Below are 9,030 nucleotides of genomic sequence, written 5' to 3'. Positions count from 1 at the left end.
AGGGATCGTGGAGATCTTTGGGGAGACTGAGAGGTTAATGTTACAGGTGTGGGCAGAGTGACCACTGGTTGTCAACAGCTGAGCAGATAGCTGAACCCAGGAAGAGCAGTCCCCTTCAGGCAGGCAGTTGATGCGGAGGCTGGGGGCAGTAAATTGAACCAAAGGCAGTGGTCAAGTTGAGAACTGGAGACACAAGCGACTGCAGCACACAAAGATCAAAGTGCCAAGTAAATTTATCATCAAAGTACACATATGTCGCCATGTGTCATTCCTCTCCACGCCGAGGGGCACATCGGGTGGTTCTGCCATTTCTTCAGCATTTTGCCTGTTTTTTACAAGGCTGAGTCGCTAGCTGGACGTCCAACCCAGCGCGGATGGAAAGCGCGCAAGGGGCTGGCAGGACTCGAACCCAAGGCCACTCGCCCTGAAGTCCAGAGCTGACGTCACTCACACCACCAGCCGGCAAATGTACCACTTGTGATTCATTTTCTTGCAGGCATTCACAGTAGAACAAAGAAGTCAAATGGAATACATGAAAACCGACTCACAAAGGAACAATCCTGAGAAGATGAGCTGAAGAGCCCTTGGAAGTGTGGTGAACTAGATATACCTGTCTGACTGCTCCTGTGGCTCCTCCCACAGACCCTGCTGACTGCTCCTGTGGCTCCTCCCACAGACCCCTGTATAAAGGTGACTGTGGGCTGCTGCTCTCCCTCATTTTCCCCAGGATGTAGTGCTGTTTATTCTTCCAGTCAATAAAAGCCGATATCTCACTTCCTAAGTCTCAGCATGAGTTATTGATGGTGCATCAGGAAGGCAGTCCATTGGTTGAGGGATCAGTTTAGAGTTGAGATGAGTGAAGCGACCCACACTGATTGATGGTTGAGGGGTAATGCAGTTGAAGGATTTCAGGCTGCATACTGAATATATTCTCTGATATTAAATTGGACCATCGAGTAACTGTTCCTATGCCTGGTGCTGTGGGACCTGAGGCTCCTTCCCAATGGCAGCAGTGAGAAGAGAGCATGATCTGCATGGTGGGCATCTTTGATGCTGCCTTCTTGTGGCAGCACTCCTTATAGACGAGCTCAGTGGTGGGGAGGGTGTTGTCTGTGACGGACTGGACACTGTAGGCCTTTTTGAAATGCTGGATTCACTCAGCGGGTCAGGGGGCGTCTACGGAAGCTAACAGAGAGTTGACATTTCAAACGGAGATCCTTCATCTTCCCAGCTGAGTCCCCCCAACACTCTGTGTGGAGGCTTCATACTGGATGCTGTCTGTGATACTGATTAGAGCAATTTCAGTTCTGTGCTGGGGAAGGGATTCAAGTGAGGACTCTGCAGGAGAAAGCCAAGTTGGAGATGGCCAGCAGTTGTGAGGAGGGAAGGAATTTTGAGAGGAGGTGATTTGAAGGAGAAGTTGGAGAATGCACCTTAAAGAAATCGGCTCTGTAGGCTGGAAGTAAGGATGGTCGTGGTAGAGGCTGCTTCCTGAACAGAGGAGAGAATGGAAGAGACAGGGAAGATATATTTAAAATGATTTACAGTGAAGAAAGTATGTGTTATCTTTCCATTGTAAAGTGATTCAAATCCAGCCAGACCTGGTAGCAAATGGTAAGCTGGTTCACTGCTGTGTACAAACGTGCCTGTACCTTCACGAAAGCAATGTAATTAGTCAATGCTTTTTAAACATAAAGTCTTCTTATTTGGAGACGTTAAATAAAATACTATTCAATCTTTTTGCTGCTTGATTATTAGTGTTCAATTATTGAATAAATGCAGAGATTTAAAAAATATTGCTGTGAGACACGTTTATAATTGAGATTTTTAACTCCCCAGGTGTATTCATTTAAGAGATCTGAAATGAAACGGGGGAAAATCATAAGAAATTTATATACAACATAATACAATATTGTAAACAATCATCAATGTACCGTTAAAATGTTTTTATTGCAACATGGAAAATGTTACTGCTGTAACGATAGGGAGTAATCAAAGACTTTGTTAATTGCAGGGATGAGAATTGTCTGCTGTAGTCTAGGCTCTGCACCTTGTGATAAATGCAGCTCTTACCTGGAGCCAGCAGCTGCAGCTTGTGCTGGTCCCCTAACAGCCAGGTAATAGTCTGGGTGGAGCATGCTCAGTGGCTGGGGATGCAGCACAAGAGGATTGGTCCGAAGCGGGAACGACTGCGTTTTCTGGCAGCTTATTAATCTCGACTAACTGGCTCAGTGTCAAAGGCTGACAGAGTCAGCTGCCGGCTTGCAGTTGCTGCTCATGTGAGGCTCGACCTCAGCAGCGAGAGTGATTCATACCTATTGCAGGACGGGGTGACATTAGCGCGGGAGTAGCAGGAGAGCAGGCGAGGAAACTACTTGTGCGGATCAGAGCTGAGGCCAGCAAGTCACTGCATCCACACCGTTAAGCTGGGAACTGCAGCGAGATCAATTAACTGTGGAAAAGCAATCAGAAGGGAACTATCTGCAGCATTGAAATGGCAGGGCAAGAAATTGAGGACTTTGATATGGATAGTGTGTCGGACACTGTCTGCATGCTTAATCACGTCCACCCTCCACCGTACAGCATTGAGGACCAACCATGGCCGCTGGAGGCACGCAGCGTGTGTGAGTGCTGGGGATGGGCGTTACTGGTCACTGCCTTTAACTTTGCGCTTTTCCTCCTAAACCTTGCCCTCATGGGCACTGTCTTTTGCATCGTGCTAATGCCCACCATTGTGGTGGTGTACTTTGGGTTTCAGTGTCACTCCCGGGTAAGTAGCCTTCAGCTCGGAATGTTAAGTCTCCGCGTTACTATGAAATGACGATGGGTGCACCAGAGCCCGGAGAGGCCTGCCCGCTTGACCGGGCCACACAGACACCTGACCAAACACTGTTAAACACCGGGCAACTCTTCTGACAGCTGTTGGACGTTTCTATTAAAACGAGCACAGCTTAGGTGCCCTGTTAGACTGAGAAAGAAATAAAGCAACTTTAAATTAGAAAAAGGTTACATTATTTTCACAGTGATCCGAGTTTAAACCTTACCCTTACAGTCACAGAGTACTCAAGTGAGTTCAGTGAATTCGGATATTTAAACCTTCCTGTCTTGGTTAAGGTGAATTCAGCATTTCCCTGGTGAGGAAGCCGCAGTTTTAATGCTTGCTTGCTATAATGAAGTGCAGAGGTTTGGAGTGAAATCGAGTAATGGTATAGTGTATTAAAACGGTCCAGCTCTGACAGCTTAGCCAGTGAGTAAGCTTCAGGTGTTGTTCAACGGCGCCTAATGCGTAGCTTGTGAATCACTCTGGGAAAAAGGATATTGCTAGAAACTTGAGCCGATGGATTTTGTAGGACTGCTCCCCGAACCCTTTCCATTTTAAAACTGACTTACACTGAAAGTAAATTGTGTACATTCCCTTAACAAGGAACAGAGTCTTTCACACTCACAGAACATTCACTGCATTCATTTTTATAAAATAAATATCTGAGAGTTGCTGTATCTGAAATGTAGAGTAGAAAAATATGTCTGACGGTGAGAACCAGAGTTCAATAAACACATCCAGATTAACCCTAGCAGCTCAGGCAGCGCTTCCGGAAAGGAAAAAAATTAAACATTTCAGGTCAACACTCCTTCATCGGAAGCTTTAAAGCAGGGGCTTCCAGCTTTTTGTTTATGCCATGGACCCATACCATTAAGCAAGAGGTCCATGGACCCAGGTTGGGGATCCCGGCTTTAAAGGGAGAAACTAGCCGGGTTGGTGGGACTGTTCAAGCTGGGGTAAAATAAAAATGTTCCCTATATTTTCTATGCCCTATCATCCCTCAGCCTCCCCAGCAACTTATGTTCTCTTTCCCAGTCCTGAGGAAGCTTTCCTGAGCTGACACGTTAACCGTTTCTCCGCAGATGCTGCCTGAGCTACTGGGGGCTCCAGCACCTAGTGTTTTTATTTCAGATTTCCAGCATCTGCAGATTTTGAATTTCAGGGTCCAAGTGAGAAATTATTTTCAGGTTGCTATGATGTTGAAGAATATGTCTGAGAGAAGGTGATGGGGGGGCGGGGGGGCATTTGTCACTATGTCTCTAACACAGAGGTAGCCAGTGTCTAGCAGGTTAGTGAAGACAATTCGGGTGAGGTGGGCCTTCAACTCCACCACACCAGCTTCCTTTTCTGTGTATCCCTGGAAGTGGTCCCTGCAGAGAGCTGAGCAGTTGCCCCCTTATCAGCTTTGCCCGATAGTAGTGCATGAAAACTTCAGAGAATAAATAATAAATCATAACGAATTTTTAAACTGGTCCACACCGATGGATTTATTAGTCTAACATAGTGTTTTATTATGTACTATTGTTGTACTCGTTGGAACATTGCCAAATTGTCCACATTCTCGTCTGCTTCTGAAGGTTTCAATGAAATATTTTGGTGATTTGATTGCAAAATTAACTGGAAAATGAAAATCATTTGTAAACCACGAATGAAAACTTAGTGTTAACGATCTATGGATTTTAAACCTGGAACAGTGCCAACCTGGAACCGCAGAATAGTGACGATATTAATGTAGGCTGTTTGGCCCATCAAGGCTGGACTGGCTCCATGTAAGATCAGTCCAGGTCTGCCTGCTCTCCCAGAGCCCCGCAAATCCCTTCCTTTGAGACACCTATGCCTCTCCTTACTCAATGCCATAATTAACTCTGCCTCCACAACCTCGAGCAGTTCAGTCCTGACCTACCCAATTGCCATCTAAAATAGTCGTCATTTCACTTTTGATTCTTTTGCTAATTGCACTCATTTTTAACAAGGAAAGAACAGTAAGCCCGAGAAAGCAGCATCCGTGGATGCTAGAGGTGACAGTGGGATAGGGGATGATGGGCAGGTGGGGAGAAGGGGTAGGCAGAGGCTGGTGGTGTGGGTGATAGGGAGGGGAGATTGGATTGTCGGAACCAGCCATGGGGAAGGCCGGGAGAGATGAACAAAGGGAGAGAAGAACAAAGGGAGAGAAGAACAAAGGGAGAGAAAAAAATAGGTGGACAGGTGAGGTGCTTATGGGAGGAGAGCACCAGGTGTTTGTATTACCTGAAACTGTAAACATCTAATGCTCATACTACTGGGTTGTAAATTACTCAAGCAGGATACGAGATGTTGCTCTTCATAGCAGTGGAGAAGGGTGAGGGCAGTGTTGGAGTGGGAATAAAAGTTAAAATGACACCAGCTTGAAATGGCCATGGTAGACCGAGCACAGTTGTTTCAGAAAGCAGTCTCCTCGTTGATTCTTCGCTTCACCATCGTAGAGGAGGCCGCACTGCAGACACCAGATGCAGCGGACCAGGTTGGAAGAGATGAAGGGGGCAGCACAGTCACACAGGGTTTAGTGCACCAGTGATAACTGAATGGGTTTCGATTCCCGATTCTGTGCGGAGTCTTTACGTTCTCCATGTGACTGTGTGTGTTTCCACCGGGGCAGTACGATACCCAGAGCCAGCTGTTGCCCACGCAGCAGACTCCCCCTCTCCACGCATCTGATGAACCCAAAGGAACGGCGGAGACCGGTACAGTTTGGTACCAGCAGCGTCGCTGGAGTTGCCAGTCAGCATTGAACTCAATGTAGGACTGCCTAGGGACTCCAGCTCTGGATTTTTCCCTTGGGATTTGATGCACCATCAATAACTCTCGGAGACGTGAGGCGAGAGATAGGCTTTTATTAGCTGGAAGAGAGCACTATCAGCAGCAAGAGACCATCACACAACATCCTGGAGACTGAGGGAGGAGCAGTGCCTCCAATCACCTTTATACAGGGGTCTGTGGGAGGAGCCACAAGAGCAGTCAGCAGGGGGCGTGTCCAGACGGGTATATGTAGTTCACCACAGGATTTACTCCCAAAGCAGCGGAGCTTTGAGCTCAGAGCTTTCCTTCTCGTAGGCGAGCTGCCAGCCATGGCTGACAAGGCCCATCTGCCCAAAACGATTGGTTTGAAGGCGTAGTTAACCCGCCTTTGCCCCTCTGCCGGGCTTAGTAGCTAAGCCACATGTGAAGGGCAGGAGCTGGACTTGGCTGTCAGAGGCTCTTTGAGGTGCACGCCACTGGGAGCATTAAACAGGTGTAGAAGCTTGTCCCCATTATCACCCCGACTATAACAACCTTAAAGAACAAGTAAGGGTTAGTAAATCGTGGGCGTGGTGACACTTACCCCAGCACGTCCCTGATGCAAGCAACACAATTCACTGCATGATTCGATGTAAACCTAATCCTTATTCTTTTAAGAGCTCTCTCTCAGCTGGAAGGGCAATCTAAGCCCCGGGTGGTGATGAGGGGGAGGCGAAGTGACAGATGTCACCCTCCTTGCCTTGTCGCCGGGGGAAATACCAGAGAACGGCGGGGTGGGTGGGGGCAATCCCCAGAGAAAGTCGAAGGGAACAGAAGCCGGGAGGGGAAGATATAACCGGTGGCAGGTTTGTGTTGGGACTGGCAGAAATAATGGATGGATGAGATGTCTGATGAGGTGGAAGGTGAGGATGAAAGGAATTCCATGCTGTTCTGCCTGGGGAGAGGGAGGGTAATCGGAGCAAACGTGTGCAAAATGGAGAAAATACAAGCGAGGGTTCCATCAATTCTGGCTGAGGGGAAGGCACGCCTTCATCTTCCATCCCTCCTCCAATGAGAGTAAGGGCATAAGACTAGGAGCAGAATTAGACCAATCAGCCCAGCTCAGCCATTCCAAGATGGCTGATCCCGGATCCCACTCAGACAGAGAATGGTTTACCTCTGTCTGCTCCTTTCACACCTTTGAAGAAGATTTTGAAGACTTTAGATGCCGTTGCACCTTGCTGTCTTCCCCTACTTCTCCTCTCTGTGCACATAACTGAAGCCCCTCATTCCTGGAACCATCTTAGTGAATCTCTTCAGCAATCTCTCCAAGGTCTTCAAGTCTTGTCTTGTGGGTGCCCAAAGCCACACATGGCTTGTGGTTGAAGCAGTGTTTCACAGAACATTATCAGCACTCCCATGTTTTGTGCCACAAGGCCCTGTTTGTAAACCCCAGGATCCCATCTGCATTTTTTAAAAACCATTTTCTCACTTTGTGCCATTTTCACTGAACCTTGCACATACACCAAGGGATCTCTCTGTCTCATTCGTCTTTCTAATTCAATTATCTTTGTGCTGTGAGTTTGGTGCAGGTGGAGGAAATTTCATTGGAGGTGGCTGAGAGGTGAAGATTGCTTTGAGTTAAGCCTAGCAGCTGAACTTATTAAACTTCTCCACCAAACTTCGTGCTCCCCATCTGCCACTCCTAAGTCTAATTATCACGGGCTAATTCTGGTAGGCCTGAATAGAGTCTGCCATTTAAACAGCAGTAAGTTATCGATTTAATGCACGTCTAAGGGTGAAGTCCCGGACATATCGACAGATTTGATGTGCTGAGACCGTGAGCTCACTCCACTGTGGAGCTCCCGTGTGACAGAACGCAGTGTGGCTTCTCGCCAGGACTTTGATTTCAATGTGGTTTAGGAAGCCAAGGGCGCAGCTTAAAATCAGACATAAAATCAGAGATGCCCAGGGAGTCAGCAAGCATTGGTAAAAAAGAGAAAAAAAAATTCTTCAGCTCTGTGACTCATCATTAGACAGAAGGATTTAACTTGATTAACAAAAGGTCCCGGGTGTTATGAAAGTGTCTAGGCCTCCATTAGTCTCGATAGACCATGGATTTGTGTCTTGGAATGTTTCCAGGGCACAAGCTTGAGCAGGGTTTTTTTAATGGAAGACCGGCAGTTGCCCAAGCTGCAAGTCTCCCCTCTCCACGCCACCGATGTTGTCCAGGGGAAGGGCACTAGGACCCATGCAGCTTGGCACTGGTGTCGTCGCAGAGCAATGTGTTGTTAAGTGCCTTGTGCACACGTAGCCTCAGCCAAGGCTCGAACTAGTGACCTTCAGATCACTAGACGAACACCTTAACCACTTGGCCATGCGCCAACACGTTATGAAAGAAACCTCTTTATTACAGCAAGTAGTTACGGTCCTGAACCCACTGTGCTGGGTGCAGATTGTCTTATGACTTTCACGAGGGTAATTATTCTGCGGTTTTAAAATAAACCGTGCAGGGCCTTAGCAAAGAGACCTGATGGGCCAAATGGCCTCCCATTTGCTGTGACAATGCCACTACACATAGCTATCTGGTTTTGGTTTTTGGATCAATACTTACTGTACATACAAGTGACAAAGGTCCAATGCATTCATCCATCCTCAAGCCCTTGCTGTCCATTCCTGGGAGACAGCTAAATGCAAACTCTTGTTCTGGTAGTTTGTTCTGTTCTGTGGTGTGTTCAATTGTTGTTCACTTTATTATTTGACATTTTTATTGCTCCATTTGTAGTAAATGGCTCTGCACAGTCCTGCTCCGCAGAATCAGAATCAAGTTTAATATCACCAGCATATTTCGTGCGATTTGCTAACTTCACGGCAGCAGTACAGTGAAGTACGTGATAAGTAATTATAGAGGGAAAAAATGGAATTACATTAAGTATATATATATGTCTATTAAATAGTTAAATTATAATAAGTCGTGTAAAAAAACAGAAATAAAAAAGTCGCGAGGTAGTGGGTTCATTGTCCATTCAGATATCGGATGGCAGAGGGGAAGAAGCTGTTCCTGAATCACTGAGTGTGCGCCCTCACAATAGTAAGAATGAGACGAGGGCAAGTCCTGGGTGGTTGGGGTCCTTAGTGATGGATGGCCACCTACAGGATGATAAAATCGGTGATCATATCTTCTCCTTCCCAACGATATTTCCAACCTTGCTCCATTACGAACTCACAAGATTCTGTGGATGCTGGAAATCTGAAATACAAACAGTAAATGCTGGAAATATGCAGGTAACATTTGTATGGAGAGAGAAGCAATTATATTTTGGGTCAAAGGGCTTAAATCAGAACCGGTGGGGTGGGGGGGGGGGGGGAGGGAGTGGGAAATTAGCCAGGAGGAAGGAGCACCGGGAAAGGTCTGAAGTAGGACAGAGGTCGGAGAGATTAACAGACAAAAAGAA

General features: G+C 46.9%; 1 protein-coding gene across 1 annotated transcript in view; it reads left to right on the top strand.

Moving 5' to 3' along the window:
- Positions 1–2,178: 2,178 nt before the first annotated feature.
- Positions 2,179–9,030, top strand: part of LOC140718329 (transmembrane protein 88-like) — a 78,856-nt gene continuing 72,004 nt past the window's right edge. The window contains exon 1 of the mRNA XM_073031908.1: positions 2,179–2,770. Within this exon, the coding sequence (XP_072888009.1) occupies positions 2,495–2,770 (276 nt within the window). The 5' untranslated portion in view covers positions 2,179–2,494. The remainder of the gene's footprint in view (positions 2,771–9,030) is intronic.

This window comes from Hemitrygon akajei, chromosome 29 (assembly GCF_048418815.1).
Source record: "Hemitrygon akajei chromosome 29, sHemAka1.3, whole genome shotgun sequence".
NCBI lineage: Eukaryota > Metazoa > Chordata > Chondrichthyes > Myliobatiformes > Dasyatidae > Hemitrygon > Hemitrygon akajei.
This window is presented reverse-complemented; position numbering and strand designations above follow the sequence as displayed.